The 17046-nt window shown below is 46.8% G+C and overlaps 1 protein-coding gene across 1 annotated transcript in view; it reads left to right on the top strand.

Annotated features, from left to right (window-relative positions):
- odf2a (outer dense fiber of sperm tails 2a) overlaps positions 1-8347 on the top strand; it is a 101916-nt gene extending 93569 nt beyond the window's left edge. The window contains exons 24-26 of the mRNA XM_070863700.1: positions 4164-4268; positions 5404-5431; positions 8221-8347. Coding sequence (XP_070719801.1) covers positions 4164-4268; positions 5404-5431; positions 8221-8278 — 191 coding nt within the window. The 3' untranslated portion in view covers positions 8279-8347. The remainder of the gene's footprint in view (positions 1-4163; positions 4269-5403; positions 5432-8220) is intronic.
- Positions 8348-17046: the final 8699 nt, after the last annotated feature.

The following is a 17046-nucleotide window of genomic DNA, read 5'->3' as shown; positions in this document are numbered from 1 at the left end:
GGGCACGCGCAGTCTGAAGGAAACATTGGCACTCGGCCATTTTAAAAAGTGCTGCAGAAAAAGTGAACATTTGTTTATTGAACCCTTGCAAAGGCTTGTATTTTAATTTTCTTGATTTTCTGTGTGTGAGGGTGAGGGAGTGCATTCTGTAATTAAAGATAGACTGTGATAAACGGGACACATGCACTTATTTGAGACTATTCAAATTCTTTGCAGCTGTTCAATGTTTAACATTTTTTAATAAAACCACATTGCCCTTCCATGATCAGCACTGAGGCTTCCTGCAGCTTTCTCCCCCTGCGGCAAGCGGCTGCCTCAAGTAATGAGGCTTCCTGCAGCCTTCTCCCTGCCTCCCCCCCCCCCCCCCCCGCCGTCGGGAACGGCTGCCTGCCTGCCCCTCCCGTCGTCGGGACTGATTCCACACCGCTGACTGAAAGGCCTGCCTGAAGCACTTTCACACAGGTAGGAAGATGGTTTATTTAATCTTTTCTTTGCTTATAAATTTTTATTCAGGTTGGATTTATTTGTATAATATTTGTATAAGTATAACTAAGGATTTATTGTAGAATTTAATTACTTCCCTCCCCCCCCAACCTTGTTCCCGACGCCTAATTTGTAACCTGTGCCTGATTTTTTTAATGTGTAGACAAGGTTTTTTCAAGCCTACAAAAATCTTCACTTGCTCCATTCTAAGTTAGTTTGGAGTACGTTTTCACTGTGGAAACTTTCAAATCAGGCGTCAGTGGCCGGACACACCCCCTTTTTGAAAAAAAAATTCAGTTCCAAAGTGAAACTGTTCTACCTGACTAGAACTGCAGAAAACTAAATGTGGAGAATTCCGATTTCTAAGCTACTCCGTTCTACACCAGTTGCTCCTAAAAATCAGGAGCAAATCATGTGGAAACTTGGGGCCATTGTTACTAAGAACTAGTTGGTTTATTAACAAAACGTTAACAATCAAACTGCACATTACCAGTTCATCCACCAGGCTCACAACCACCTGCCTCATCGTGGATCCTCCGAATCCACCTGGCTGGGGTTTTATTGGGGCTTGTGAACATCACGTGACTGACTAAGCCACTCTCAACTCAACAGCTCTACAACTATTTTTGTAAAACTTTAAATCAAGTGCCCCCTTATTAAAGGGGCACGAGAACCGACAAATTAAACTTTTGAACATTAAACCAATCAAATTTAAATTTGGTTGCTGGGGGTAATGATGCATTCCAGTACCTCCGGTGCCTATCTCTCGTGGAAGGCCGCGAGCGTACTGGTGGACACCGCGTGCTCCATCTCCAGGGACACCCTGACTCAGGTGTAACCGCGGAAGAGAGGCAGGCAGTCGGGCTGAACGACCCCCTCGACCACCCGCTGCCTGGACCGGTTGGTGGCCCCCTTGGCCAGGCCTACGAGGAGGCCTTCCGACCTGCCCGCTCCCCTCCGCACAGGATGCCCAAAGATCAGGAGTGTGGGACCGCAATTTGAGGAGCAGCTCCTTCAAATAATGGAAGAGGGGCTGCAACCTTCAACAGCTCTACAACTATTTTGTGTAGAAACAATCAAGTTCCCCCTGATTAAAAGGGGAGGGGTCAAACTCCCAGAACTTTTCAAGTGACCCTTTTTTTTTTGAGGGCACCAAAAACACACATTATACAAGTGCCCCCTGACTAAAAGGGGGGAGGGGGCACTAAAACTGCTAAACTTAAACAAATTAAACTTTACAGGTATTTCAAATTAAAATTTGGTTGCCGGGGGTGATGATGCACTCCAGTCCCTCCAGCGCCCACCTCTCGCAGAAGGCCGCGAGCGTGCTCCATCTCCAGGGACACCTTGGCTCAGATGTACCTGCGGAAGAGAGGCAGGCAGTCGGGCTGAACGACCCCCTCGACCGCCCGCTGCCTGGACCGGCTGATGCCCTCTTGGCCGTGCCCAGGAGCAGTCCTACGAGGAGGCCTTCCGACCTGCCCGATCCCCTCCGCACAGGTATTGCCCAAAGATCAGGAGTGTGGGACTGAAGTGCAACCAGAATTTGAGGAGCCGCCCCTTCAGATATTGGAAGAGGGGCTGCAACCTCACACACTGCATATACACATGGAACACGGACTCCTCCGGACCGTAAAAATTACAGGCGGCCTGGGAGCCGGTGAACCGGCTTAAAAACTTACTGCACGGGACTGCTCCGTGCAACACCCTCCAGGCCAAGTCCCCAATAAATGGAGGGAGGACTCCCGCATGGAGTGCACTCCATTGGGGACCCCTGCCTCCTCTGGACGGCAAGATGGTGCATCATGGCGTGTCCGGACAGCAGACGAGGATGGCAAGGTGGAGAGTGTGCAGGAGCAGCCCGTACAGGAATCCCCTCCGCGCAGAACTGAAAGGCACGGAGGAGATTTCCCGGAGGAGGCTCAAGTTGTGAGGCGCCGGTTCCCGAGGGAGGTTTTGGGGCTTGGCGCCGATTAGGAATTCTGTAAGTGCCCCCTATAAAAGGGGAGGGGGACACTGAAACCGGCAATTAAAACAAATTAAACTTTAAAACCTATAAAATCAGATTAAAATTTGATTGCCGGGGATAACGATGCACTCCAGTCCCTCCAAAGATTCACCACCCTCTGAGTGAAGAAATTTCTCCCCATCTCAGTCCTAAATGGCCAACCCCTTATTTTGAAACTGTGACCCCTGGTTCTGGACTCCCCAGCCAAGGGGGAAACATCCTCCCAGCATCTACCCGTCAAGCCCCTTAAGAATTTTATACGTTTCAATGAGATCACCTTATTCTTCTAAAATCGAGAGACTATGGACCTAGTCTACTCAATCTCTCTTCATAGGACAATCATCCCCCACTCACCCCAACAACAGATTATCTTATGCCATTTCTAACACCTCCGGCAGGTTTCCAACCACCAAACATTGACTTGTATTCTGGAGTTGTAGAATCATAGAAATTTGCAGCAAGGAAGGCCATTTGGCCTACTGTGTTCACGCCGGTCGACAAAGAGCTATCCAGCCTAATCCTACTTTCCAGCTCTTGGTCTGTAGCCCTGTAGGTTACGGCACTTCAGGTGCACATCCAAGTACTTTTTAAATGTGGTGAGGGTTTCTGCCTCTGCCACCCTTTCAGGCAGTGAGTTCCAGACCCCCACCACCCTCTGGGTGAAAATATTTCACCTCAAATCCCCTCTAAATCTCCTACCAATTACTTTAAAGCTATACTCCCTGGTTATTGACCCCTATGCCAAAGGAAATATCCACTCTATCTCAGCCCCTCCTAATTTTATACCGTTCAGCCTCAGCCTCCTCTGTTCCAAAGAAAACACCCAAGCCTATCCAATCTTTCCTCATAGCTGGAATTCTCCAGTCCGGGCAACATCCTCGTAAATCTCCTCTATACCCTCTCTAGTGCAATCACATCTTTCCTGTAATGTGGTGACCAGAACTGCATGCAGTATTCTAGCTGTGGCCTAACTAGTGTTTTATACAGATCAAGCATAACCTCCCTGCTCTTGTATTCTATGCCTCGGCTAATAAAGGCAAGTATTCCGTACGCCTTCTTAACCACCTTATCTAACTGGCCTGCTACCTTCAGGTATCTGTGGACCTGCACTCCAAGGTCCCTTTGTTCCTCTACACTTCTCAGTTTCCTCCCACTTAATGTGTATTCCCTTTCCTTGTTAGCCCTCCCCAAATGCATTAACGCAACACTTCTCCGGCTGAATTCCATTTGCCACTGTTCTGCCCACCTGACCAGTACAATGATATCTTCCTGCAGTCTACAGCTTTCTTCTTCATTATCAACCAACACGGCCAATTTTTGTATCATCTGCAAACTTCTTAGTCAAACAAATATACAACGCAACTTCCATTATGCCCCATAATAGAAAGGGGGTTAATAATAGGAATTGGCGGATAATCGAGAGTCTCCCACTGCTAGTCTTAGTCCCAGTACAGCAAGGAGTGAAGACATTTCAACACAAGGTTATGACTTTATTCACTAAGTAAAGGAGTTTGGAATACAGACAAACAAAAGAGGTTGCACAAACAAAATCTCTGGTGGAAATCAGGGAACAAATTCTGCAAAATCTTTAGTGGAAATCAGGAATGCAGATAATGGCAGTTCTGTTAAATTTGGTATCACTTTCATCAGTTAACGCTATCTGCCTTTACAGCGAGGAATATGACAGTAAGTTCTGCCATTATGGAACACTTCGAGAGACTGGTGGAGTGTGAAGAAATTCCAGACCTCACGATGTACACACTACCTCAGGAGAACGGTAAAATTAAGATATCTGCGGCAAATTCCGAGTGATTTTAGGGACACATTCCCAAGAGTGCTGTTTAATTAGCAACAGTATTTTTTTGCTATTTAAACAGTTCACATTTTGATAGTCCGAAGTTTTAAGTGCGATTATAGAGGTGACCTAATAGAGGTTTTTAAGATGATGAGAGGTTTTGATAGAGTAATTAAGGGAAAGAATATTCCCTCTGGCGAGTGGGTCCATAACTAGAGGTCATAGATTCAAAATCATTGGAAAAACATCCAGAGGGGAGATTGGGGGAAATTTGTTTCACTGAGTTGTCGGGGTCTGGTTCGCACAGCCTGAAAAGGTGGTGGAAGCTGATTCCATCGATGATTTTAAAAGGGAGTTGGACAGGTACTGGAGGTTGGAGAACTCAGGGTTACAGACAAAAAGTGGGGGGGTGGGACTAAGCACGACTGTTCTGGGATAGGCACGACAGGCTGAATGGCCTCCTCCTGTGCTGCGAGTTTCTATGATTCTATGATGGAGCAAAACCCTTTTCTCACTTGGGAACTGAGGGCAGAGCTGATAGAGGTCATCATGTAATGAAAGGTTTAGATGAGGCTTAAGTCAGCAAGCGAGTTAATGTGGACAATGAGCTCAGGGCTAGAGGTCACAAATATGAAATTCACAGCCCTTGCGCAAGATTAGAGATGAGATCAAACTTCCCCGTCCCTCTCTGCAGGATGGTGAACATGTGGACCAGACTCCCAGGGAAAGGGCCCAATTCGGAGTGAATCGCCACCGTTCAAATCAAAGCTGGCTCAATATCTGCTGAGAAGGGGGATTGAGGGTTGGAGGTACTCGGAGTGCTAATTGATTCATTTTTATCAGGCGAGGTCAGATGTCTGGGAGGGTACGGGGTGGAGAGGAGAGGAGAGGGACGGGAGGGGGTTGGTTGTGGAGGGGGGTGTGGAGAGGTGAATGGGAGAGAGGATATGGGTGGGGAGAGAGGAGAGGAAGGAACGAGGCCCCTTCCCCATGATGTGGCTGGAGCAGCTGAACATTGAGGTGAGGAATGGAATAACAGAGCAAGCGACTACCGTTAAATCAGAAATTGGTTCACCACAATCACCACTGGTATACATCTTTCACTCTTCTTTTTCAGGAAACTGCGAGCACAGCACGCCAAAGAGGTTTGTACTTTGGTTTAAAAAAAATTAAGCTGAAGCATTTATTTTGCTAATTGTAGAACTTCCAATCGGCAAAGTTCGAATATTTAATTACAGATTAGGAAAAGGGGAGGTGCAACGAGACCTGGGTGTCATGGTACATCAGTCATTGAAAGTTGGCACGCAGGTACAGCAGGCGGTTAAGAAAGCAAATGGCATGTTGGCCTTCATAGCGAGGGGATTTGAGTACAGGGGCAGGGCGGTGTTGCTACAGTTGTACAGGGTCTTGGTGAGGCCACACCTGGAGTATTGTGTACAGTTTTGGTCTCCTAACTTGAGGAAGGACATTCTTGCTATTGAGGGAGTGCAGCGAAGGTTCACCAGACTGATTCCCGGGATGGCGGGACTGACATATCAAGAAAGACTGGATCAACTGGGCTTGTATTCACTGGAGTTCAGAAGAATGAGAGGGGACCTCATAGAAATGTTTAAAATTCTGATGGGTTCAGACAGGTTAGATGCAGGAAGAATGTTCCCAATGTTGGGGAAGTCCAGAACCAGGGGTCACAGTCTAAGGATAAGGAGTAAGCCATTTAGGACCGAGATGAGGAGAAACTTCTTCACTCAGAGAGTGGTGAACCTGTGGAATTCTCCACCACAGAAAGTTGTTGAGGCTAATTCACTAAATATATTCAAAAAGGAGTTAGATGAAGTCCTTACTACTAGGGGGATCAAGGGGTATGGCGAGAAAGCAGGAATGGGGTACTGAAGTTGCATGTTCAGCCATGAACTCATTGAATGGCGGTGCAGGCTAGAAGGGCCGAATGGCTTACTCCTGCACCTATTTTCTATGTTAATGGGCCAGATCTTGCTAGAAAAATCCCGGTGTGTGTTAACGACGCACGCCGTTATTAATGGGAGGAGATTATAAGAGGGTTGTGTCTGCTCCCAACGCAAGGTGCAGTTCGAGTGCTTTTTTGTTTGTTGTCGCCGGACTTCATAAAATGAGGAATAAAGAAGCTGTTGAAAAGAACTTATCCATTTGTAGTTTAATTTATTAATTGTGTGAATTGTAGAAATTATTCAGGTACGAGCCACTTGTCTGAAACGGGATTGTTTGAACTGCCTCAATGTTTCAGATCAGCCATTTCTCCTAACCGCTTCCGTGTTGACAGCCCTGACCAGTGCTAAAATAGGCTAACTGTTTTTAAATTGACAATGCGGGGGTGAAGAGCAAAAGGCCGTGAGTCCAGAGGTTGAGAGGGGACGAGGTAATGGTGAGATGTCAGCAAGCTCGGCTTTTAAACACCCGTAGATTGTGGGAGGAAAGGAAAGTTGAGGGAGGGAATGAGTTTCAGAAGTTTAAGGTCCCAGGAAAGTACAGATTGGCACAGGAGAGAGATGATGCTAATTACCGAACTCGGATAATTGGGGGCACTGGACTGCAGAGCTCCACGAGCTGTTATGAACATTATTTTTTTAATTTGCCCGTTATTTTAAGAACTTGTTGGGTTTACACATTCATTGCCCATTAAACTCGCCGCAGAAAGTTAAGTCTGGTAATTATGAGCACAAATACTTTTCAACAATGTGATAACTGTCAATGAAATGCCAATTAACCTCTCTGACCCAGAATGGGAACAATTTAAACTCTTCAGTCTCATTCCTTCATGTAGTTGATTGTTGTCAGAGATTTTAAAAATGTCAAATTTTAAAATGTTTTAACTTTTTTTCTTTTCCTTTGTCTCTTTTTTTTCTCTCTCTCAATGCAATCTTTCTTTCCCTCTCTTTATTTATCTCTTAGTTCCTGCTTTGACTCTAATTCACCCTATTTCCTTCTCTGTCGTCCTCTGTTTATTTCTCAATCCTTAAATCTTGTTGGTTCAGGAGATAGACTGTGTATCCCATCGTTCACTGAGGTCCCAAATGTCCCATTGCCCTCGCCACGCAGTTATCAGTTCGCACTTCCAGCAAGTTACAGGGCCAACAAAAATTTCCAGCTGAAGGGTGCAGGAAAAAGTCTAACTAACAAGACACGCCCTGCCCCGCTCCAGCAAGAACCACCCCATGTTCTACAACTATTGTATCCATAAAACATTAGATCAAGTGCCCCCTGGCTAAAAGGAGGGGGGGGGCACTAAAACCGACAAATTTAAACAAATTAAACTTTAGACAGTACTCTTAATTCAAATTAAAATTTGGTTCCCATGTTCTACATTCCAGTTTGTGTTTTTTTTTTAAAAAGAGTCAACCCGTGATCATAAAATTGTTATTGATAGCGAGGGAGTTGCGTGTTTGGGTGTGAACTATGGTTAAGCAACGATCGATTTCAAAATTCTGATCCTTATTTTCAAATCCTTCCATGGCCTCGCCCCTCCCATCTCTGTAATCTCCTCCAACCCCACAACCCCCCCTGAGATGTCTGCGCTCCTCTAATTCTGCCCTCCTGAGCATCCCTGATTGTAATCGCTCCACCATCGGTGGCCGTGCCTGGGCCCCAAGCTCTGGAACTCCCTGCCTAAACCTCTCCGCCTCTCTAGCTCTCTTTCCTCCTTCAAGACGCTCCTTAAAACCTACCTCTTTGACCGTCACCTGCCCTAATTTCTACTTGTGCAGCTCGGTGTAATTTTTATCTCGTAATACTCCTGTGAAGTGCCTTGGGACCTTTCACTACGTTAAAGGCGCTATATAAATACAAGTTGTCGATGGTGTTGAACTTCACTGATTGCAAGCTCTGAGCTTGTTTAATCTCATTTTGCTTTAATTTGTTCTTTATTTTCTTGGATTTTGATTAAATTGATTTTGCATTGCAGGAAAAAAAGGGAGGTTGATCTGAGCAAGGCAGTGTTCAATCAAATCATACACAACTAGCGCTGTCAGAGTTACCCTGCGCTCAACTTTCCTGCACCAAGATCACGGCTATTCATTTTTAGTTTGTTCAGAGCATTGTGAATAAAGAAATGTCATGTGATTCAATACATTTCTTTGCATTTATAATATTTTAGTTTTAGAAATTTGCATACAATTATCTAAAAGAAAACGTGTGGTCAGTTTGAATTTCAAGATTCTGTAACTGCAAATATAGCACAAAGCAGAAAATTTATTGTACTTCTGTAACCAGTGTCTGAATGATCCTGTATTCAGAACATTAATAGGTCTTCGCTAATCAACATGAAAGCATCTAAACTACTAATTCAATAAAATATTGATCCGTTAGGCTGTCGGTGACTTATTGTATTTGTCGAGGAAATATTTAGCTTAAATTAACTCAGGCGGAGACTTTCAGAACTGCACTTCGAGAGAATTTATTTTAAAAAGCAAGATATATCTCGGAGAGTCTGCTTGGACCGTACCAAGGCAAAACTCTGTCGTACAAGCAAATTGCACTTATCTTTATACAGAAATTGAATACAGAAATAGAAAAAGAATCTTATTCATTAGTCCCGCGAGTACAAAGGTCGTCTCGGGAGGTACACACTCTATCTGTCCTTGCATAGTTTCTCTCTGTTCACAGTCTGATGAGCAAAGGCAAAAGGAGACTCCCTTTTAATACCAGATGGTCACCTAATTGCATCTCTAAGTTTCAAGGCTAAAAAGCGTGGCTATTTTTCTAGTCTTATTATTTCTTTAAGCATAGCAAAAAACAGAATTTAACCCTTCCCTCTAAATTAAGCCAGGTGTTCATAGATTCTTTCTTCCACAGTATTACTGTTGGTTACGAGGGGAAATCTGAGTTTTTTTAAAGTATTACTGTTGGTGATACTATTAATTATTGGGGCGATCAAAGTTCCTCCCATCTCTGGTTCCCCACCTGTGAATCACTCCCCTGCACTCTATCTCTTCCTCACACGTTTGTGGCTGGTCCCGTGAACCTCTCGCACCACATTTGCTGGCACGAAACCACAAGCAGAGGTGCCCACGACCAGAGTTACCCAACTACAAGGGGGCCCAACCTTCAGACGGTAAACATTTGCAGATGTCACGTGATCAGAGCTGTAGGAATGCTTGCACCAGACTTGGCAACCCAATGTGGAGATGAAGTCAAAGTCATTGAATAAAGAGGTTCTCTGTGAGCATAGGCACCCCCCAATACTTTAACTATTGAAAACACTCTTGAGGATGGAAGGAGCTTGGACTCATCTATGAATCTGGTCTGAAAGATTGCAGGCAAAAATATTTGGAGTAAAGCAGAATCTTCATTGGGTTTCACTCCTCCTATGCTGACTTCTGACTCCCAGATCAACATGAGCCCTATTTTTTTTTTTAACTGACCAAAAATGTTTAAGAAAATATAACAAATCAAATCAAATTTTGTTCCGGGGGCGATGATGCACTCCAATCTCTCTGGTGCTCACCTCTCGTGGAAGGCCACGAGCGTACCGGTGGACACCGAGTGCTCCATCTCCAGGGACACCCTGGGCATAAACGTAGCCGCGGAGGAGAGGCAGACAGTTGGGCTGACTGATCCCCCTCGACTGCCTGGACCTGTTAATGGCCACCTTGGCCAGACCCAGGAGCAGTCCCATGAAGAAGCCTTCCGACCTGCCCGCTACCCCCTCCCCTGCACCGGGTGCCCAAAGATCAGGAGCGTGGTACTGAAGAGCAGCCAGAAATCGAGGAGCAGCCCTTTCAAATAATGGAAGAGGGGCTGCAACCTCACAGATTACTCCAAGCAACATGAGCCCTATTGACCCACACACATCTTTCCTTAATTGCCAATTAAGATCAAATGGCCATCAATAAGGGTTGACTTATGAGGATAGGTTGGGCCTATCGACATTGGAGTTCAGAAGAATGAGGGGTGATCTTATTGAAGCTTATAAGATAATGAGGGGGCTCGACAAGGTGGATGCAGAGAGGATATTTCCATTCATAGACTATGTCCCCTAGTTTTAGTTTCTCCTTAGTTTTAAATGGGCAGCCCCTTATTCTGAGATGAGGAGAAATTTCTTCTCTGAGGGTTGTAAATCTGTGGAAGGCTCCGCCCCCAAGAGCTGTGGAAGCTAGGACATTGATTATATTTAAGGAGGAGATAGAAAGACTTTTGAGCAATAAGGGAGTAAAGGGTTATGGGGAGCGGGCAGGGAAGTGGAGCTGAGTCCATGATCAGATCAGCCGTCTCATTGACTGGCGGAGCAGGCTCGAGGGGCCAAATGGCCTACTCCTCCTCCTATTTCTTATGTTCTTACTAGGAGCAAGGTCTCAAGCAGGCAGCGGACACCGACCGATGGAAGCCAGTCAAAGGCGTGAGTACATTTTAATTACCACGCACAGTTAGGACGAGGGCACAAATCTGTCTGGTGTCAGCTGCCTGAGAGATCCGAATCTGCAGGTCTGGCCGAGACTTCAAGTAGTCAGCGGAAGATCCCAGGTGAAACAATTGCAATCGGTTATATAGAAGTGTGTCTGTGTAACGTTGCGATTGATAATTGATAAGGTTGCAAGTAATGGTCTCACTCGTGAGGAGTAAGTAAGTAAGGGATGTACCGCTGACGACCAATAGGTTGCAACTATTAGTCTCACTCAGGGTGAGTAAGCAAGGGACATACCGCTGACAACCTATAGCCATGGGAAGTGAGAAACTCGAGTGGGGACCAGGGGGTCCCTGACATGGTACCTAGCAAACAAAAATCGAAAACTAATTGAAATAATGATTAAACAAAATTGTAAACCAGACCACCCACCTGCTGAACAAAGAAAATGGTGGGAGTTGGAAAAGAAACAAAAGGAGGCGAAAGCCCTAATTTTAGTCACGTGTGCGTATTATGAATTAAGTAAACGGACTAGACTATTGACTGAAAAAGCGACAAAATAAACTGACAATAGATGTGATGATGACAGCAACCATCAGGACACATGAGAAGGAACAACTGCCAGCAGCCCCCATCAATTAGAAACAGTGCAGGGGGGTAGGACGCCCAAAGTCTGTTATAACTGCAACAGACTGACAAACGTGGTGGAAATGTAGAGAGAGGGGCTCTTTGTAATGCAAGAAATGAGGGGTCAAAGTTAGTTGCTATGGTGACCGTTTAAAAAAAAGGAAGCAATTCTAAAAGGAGATGTTCAGTGGGAAGCCAAATCATGAATTGTAGTCATATAGCAGCAAAAAGTGCAAAAAATTGCAGGAGCAACAGATTATGGTGCAGATTATAAAACAAACATTAAATGATGCGACACTGAAAAATGTAGAGGAACAAAGGGACCTTGGAGTGTAGGTCCACAGACCCCTGAAGCTATCAGGCTAGGTAGATAAGGTGATTAAGATGGCATCTGGAATACTTGCCTTTATTAGTCGAGGTATGGAATACAGGAGCAGGGTTCATCATAGGCAGTCTCTCGGAATCGAGGAGGACTTGCTTCCACTCCCAAAGTGAGTTCTTTGATGGCTGAACAGTCCGATACGAGAGCCACAGACCCTGTTACAGGTGGGACAGACATTCGTCGAGAGAGAGTCGGTAGGGCTGGTTTGCCGCGCGCTCCATCTGCTGCCTGCGCTTGGCCTCTTTGTGCTCTTTGCGTTGGGATGCAAAGAGCTCAACGCCTTCCCGGATGCACTTTCTCCACCTCGGGCGGTCTGCGGCCAGGGTCTCCCAGTGGTGATGTCGCACTTTACCAGGGAGGCTTTGAGGGTGTCCTTATAACGTTTCCGCTGTCCTCCTTTGGCTCGTTTACATGAAGGAGCTCCACATAAAGCATTTGCTTAGGGAGTATCATATTGGCATGTGAACTATGTGGCCTGCCCAGCGAAGCTGATCAAGTGTGGTCAGTGCTTCAATACTGGGGATGTTGGCCTGGTCGAGGACACTGATGTTGGTGCACCTGTCCTCCCAGGGGATTTGCAGGATCTTGTGGAGACATCGTTGGTGATCTATCTCCAGCGACTTGAGGTGCCTTCTGTACATCGTCCATGCCTTAGATCCATACAGGAGGGCGGGTATTACTACAGCCCTGTAGACCATGAGCTTCGTGGTAGATTTGAGGGCCTGGTCTTCAAACACTCTTTTCCTCAGGCGGCCGAAGGCTGCACTGGCGCACTGGAGGCGATGTTGAATCTCCGCATCAATGTCTGCCTTTGTTGATAAGAGGCTCCCGAGGTATGGGAAATGGTCCACGTTGTCCAGGGCTGCGCCGTGGATCTTGATGATTGGAGGGCAGTGCTGAGCGGCGGTGACAGGCTGGTGGAGGACCTTTGTCTTACGGATGTTAAGCGTAAGGCCCATGCTTTCATATGCCTCAGTGAATACATTGACTATATCCTGGAGTTCAGCCTCAGAATGTGCGCAGACGCAGGCGTCGTCCGTGTACTGAAGCTCAACGACAGAGGTTGGGGTGATCTTGGACCTGGCCTGGAGGCGGCGTAGGTTAAACAGCTTCCCACTGGTTCTGTAGTTTAGTTCCACTCCAGCGGGGAGCTTGTTGATTGTGAGGTGGAGCACGGCGGCGAGGAAGATTGAGAGGAGGGTTGGAGCGATGACGCAGCCCTGTTTGACCCCGGTCCGGACGTGGATTGGGTCTGTAATGGATCCGTTGGTAAGGATCACGGCCTGCATGTCATCGTGAAGCAGGCGAAGGATGTTGACAAACTTTTTGGGGGCATCCGAAACGGAGGAGGGTGCTCCATAGACCCTCACAGTTGACAGTGTCAAAGGCCTTTGTAAGATCGAAAAAGCCCATAAGGGCTGGCGCTACTCTCTACATTTTCCCTGCAGCTGTCGCGTTGCAAAGATCATGTCTGTTGTGCCCCGTAGGGGACGAAATCTGCATTGTGATTCCGGGAGGAGCTCCTCGGCCACAGGGAGAAGACGATTGAGGAGAACTCGAGCGACAACTTTCCCAGTGGCTGATAGCAGGGAGATTCCCCTGTAGTTGCCGCAGTCGGACTTGTCCCCTTTTTAAAAAATGGCCACAATCACTGCATCTCTGAGATCTCCCGGCATGCTCTCCTCCCTCCAGATGAGAGAGATGAGGTCATGTATCTGCGCCAACAGCGCCTCTCCACCATACTTTAGTGCCTCAGCAGGGATTCTATCCGCACCCGTAGCCTTGTTATTCTTGAGCTGTTTACCTCGTGCAACATTGGAGTTTCACTGAGTTGGTGGCGGGTCGCATGCTGCGGGATGGAATCGAGAACACTCGAGTCAAAGGCAGAGTCTCGATTGAGGAGATCTTCAAATTACTCCTTCCATCGGGCTCTGACAGCCTCGGTGTCCTTGATGAGTGTTTCCCTGTTCTGTGGGGCCTTGGGAGTTTGGACGTAGGTGGCCTTGACATCAGTGAAGAATCCTCGCATATCGTGGCTGTTGGCCAGTTGTTGTATCTCCTGTGCTTTCTCCATCCATCACCTGTTCTTTAGGTCCCGGGTTTTTTGTTGGACCTGAGCCTTGAGCCATCTGTAATGTTGTTTTGCAGCTCCCGATTTGGGTTGTTGCTTAAGGCTCAGAAATGCTTTGCGCTTACGATCTATTAGTTCTTGGATCTCCTGATTATTTTCATCAAACCAGTCCTGGTGTTTTCTGGTTGAGTGACCAAGTGTCTCTCCACAGGCACTGGTTATGGAGGCCTGGAGGGCAGACCAAGCGCTGTGGGGATTAAGCATCTCAGGGTCATCAAGGCACGCCAGATTAGCTGTGAGGCGCTGGCTGTATAGGGCTCTCTTAGCTGGGTCTCTAAGTGCCCCGACATCAACTTTTTTGTGGAACTGTTTCTGCTGTCCCCTCTGCTTTGGGGCTATGTTAATGTTGATGATGGATCGGATTAGGCGGTGGTCCATCCAGCAGTCGTCAGTTCCTGTCATGGCACGAGTGATGCGCACATTGAACAACGGACTCCCACAGGGTTCTGTCCTGGCACCCATGTTACTCAACGTTTAAAACAGTGATCTGCCCGAAACAGAGTCCCGCAATTTCGTATACACTGATGACATTGCATTGGCCACGCAAAACATGAATCTGTCCATCACCGAGGAGACCCTGACCAGTGATTTACAGAGGATGGAGGCCTACTTCCGCTGATGGTGACTTCGGCCAAACCCGCAAAAGATTGTCACCTCGCTATTCCACCTCAACACCCATCAAGCAAAGCAAGCATTGAAACTCTCGTTTTTTTGTGGTGCAGAGGTAACCCATGCCAAAAAACCCTCCTATTTAGGATTCACGCTTGATCGCAGCTTATCATATAGACAGTATCTTCAGAACCTTGGGAAGAAACTAAAAGAGAAGGGTCAACTTGATCCAGAAACTTGCCGGATCCACATGGGGAGCAGACACTCAAACCCTCCGTACGGCAGCACTCGCCCTGGTGTATCCCACAGCGGAGTACTGTTCTCTGGCATGGCTAGCAAGTCCACATGTCAAATCCATTGATGACCAGCTGAATTCTACTATGAGAATTATCACCGGTACGCTTTTATCGAGACCAACAGCTTGACCTTGGCTACCCATGTTTGCAAACATCACACCACCACACATACGCCCCGAATATGCAGTCTCCGTGAATACAACTGCTACACCAGCAAAGACATGCCAATCCAGATTGACTTGAACAACCTACCACCAACCTGTCTGAAATCTAGAAGACCATTACGGACCGTTGCTGAAGCCCTTCAGCGATTTCCCCTCAGCCTTGATGACCGATGGCAAAATGCTTGGAAGAACTGTGACATACAGAATGGATTCCTTACAGAGAACCTTACAGTACAACCCGAAGTATCAAACCTTCCTTGCAAACAGTGGACAACCATCAACTGCTTTGATACGTCCTTACTATACAGTATAAATGCACACGAGGCCCATGCTTGAGAGGTCAGTCTGTGACCTGTCCTTTATTCTTTAGCACTCAAGTGATGAAGGTGGGTGGAGCTTCCCCTTTTATACCTGAAGGTCCAGGTTAGGAGTGTCTCCCACCTAGTGGTCATTGTTCTCACAGTGTACAACTTAGGTCAGATTATACATGGGTTACAATGCTGGTTGAATACATGACATCACCTCCCCCCCCCAAAGTCTTATTGGGATCACAGGTTGAGTCTCTCTGGTGGTTTACGCTCCCTTGTAGAGCGCCTGAGTTGGGGCTCCGGTTGTTGGGCGCTGGCCTGAGTGTCTGCTGTTTGCGGTGCCTCAGGCCTGTCCGGACTGCCCACAGTGACTGGGCTCTCCTCCCTTTGGTTCCGGTGTTCGGTCACCTGTGGTGGAGTAAACTCTACATCGTGTTCTTCCTCTGCTTCGTCAATGGGGTTGCTGATCCTCCTTTTTGTTTGATCCACGTATTTGCGGCAGATTTGTCCATTGGTAAGTTTAACTACCAGAATCCTATTTCCCTCTTTGGCAATCACAGTGCCTGCGAGCCATTTGGCCCCTGCAGCGGAGTTGAGGACAAAAAAAGGATCATTTACATCAATACATCCCGCCCTCGCATTCCTGTCATGGTAGTCATATTGTGGCTGGCGCCTGCTCTCGACAATTTCTTTCATGGTGGGGAATATAAGGGATAGCCGGGTTTTGAGCGTCCTTTTCATTAGCAGCTCTGCGGGTGGAACCCCTGTGAGCGAGTGTGGTCGGGATCTATAGGCCAACAGGAGGCGTGATAAGCACCTTTGTAGGGAACCCCCTTGGATTCTGAGCATCCCCTGTTTGATTATCTGCACTGCTTGTTCTGCCTGGCCGTTTGAGGCCGGCTTGAACGGTGCCGTTCCAACATGGTTAATTTCATTGCCTGCCATGAAGTCCTGGAATTCAGTGCTTGTGAAGCACGGGCTATTGTCGCTGACCAAGACGTCCGGTAGACCGTGGGCGGCGAACATTGCCCGTAGACTTTCTACCGTGGCAGAGGATGTGCTTGAATTTAAAATGGCACACTCGATCCATTTGGAGTACGCGTCTACTACAACCAAAAACATTTTTCCCATGAAAGGACCTGCGTAATCCACATGGATGTGTGACCAAGGCTTAGCGGGCCATGGCCAGGGACTAAAGGGGGCTTCCCTGGGTGCATTGCCCAGCTGGGCACACAAAGTTTCAGATCTGCGTCTATCCCTGGCCACCAAACGTGTGACCTGGCAATTGCCTTCATCATGATAATGCCCGGGTGCTCATTGTGGAGTTCTCTGATGAACACCTTTTTGCCCATCTGGGGCATGACAATGTAAATGTAGATTCTTTTCTCTCAATCTGGTTCAGTAAAATTACTGAGTCGAATACCTCTTGTGCTTTGAACAAAGCAGTCTTTATTTTACTGGCCGGCAAGACCTATCAGACAGAAGATATACCCTCTGGATAGAGCGTACACACTCCCTACGGATAGGTGAAGTTACATCGTAAAGCGACAACAGTTATACATTCTCGGTCAAAAGATAACAAGATAGGGCTAGAGTGACATCCTAGTTCAACCTATCTCTTTTGGTCCCTCTTTCCCTTTGTCCACTCATAAGCCGACCTAAGTATGGTCTGATTTTAAACAAAGACCTTCTGTTAATGTTTCAGGTTAATAACATGATTTAATAAGACCTTGAGGTTTTTCTGCAAGCTGTGGGTTTTGTTTCAATATGTGTTAGTGTTGTAACATTTTGCAGTCTCGAGTCCGAGATGTCATGGCTATTCCTCACTGAATTCTTTGTTAGCTTATACTGTCCCTATACAATTCCCACG

Source organism: Pristiophorus japonicus, chromosome 20 (assembly GCF_044704955.1).
Source record: "Pristiophorus japonicus isolate sPriJap1 chromosome 20, sPriJap1.hap1, whole genome shotgun sequence".
In the NCBI taxonomy this organism is placed as follows: Eukaryota; Metazoa; Chordata; class Chondrichthyes; family Pristiophoridae; genus Pristiophorus; species Pristiophorus japonicus.
Note: the sequence above shows the minus strand (reverse complement) of the source record. Positions and strands in the feature narration are given on the sequence as shown.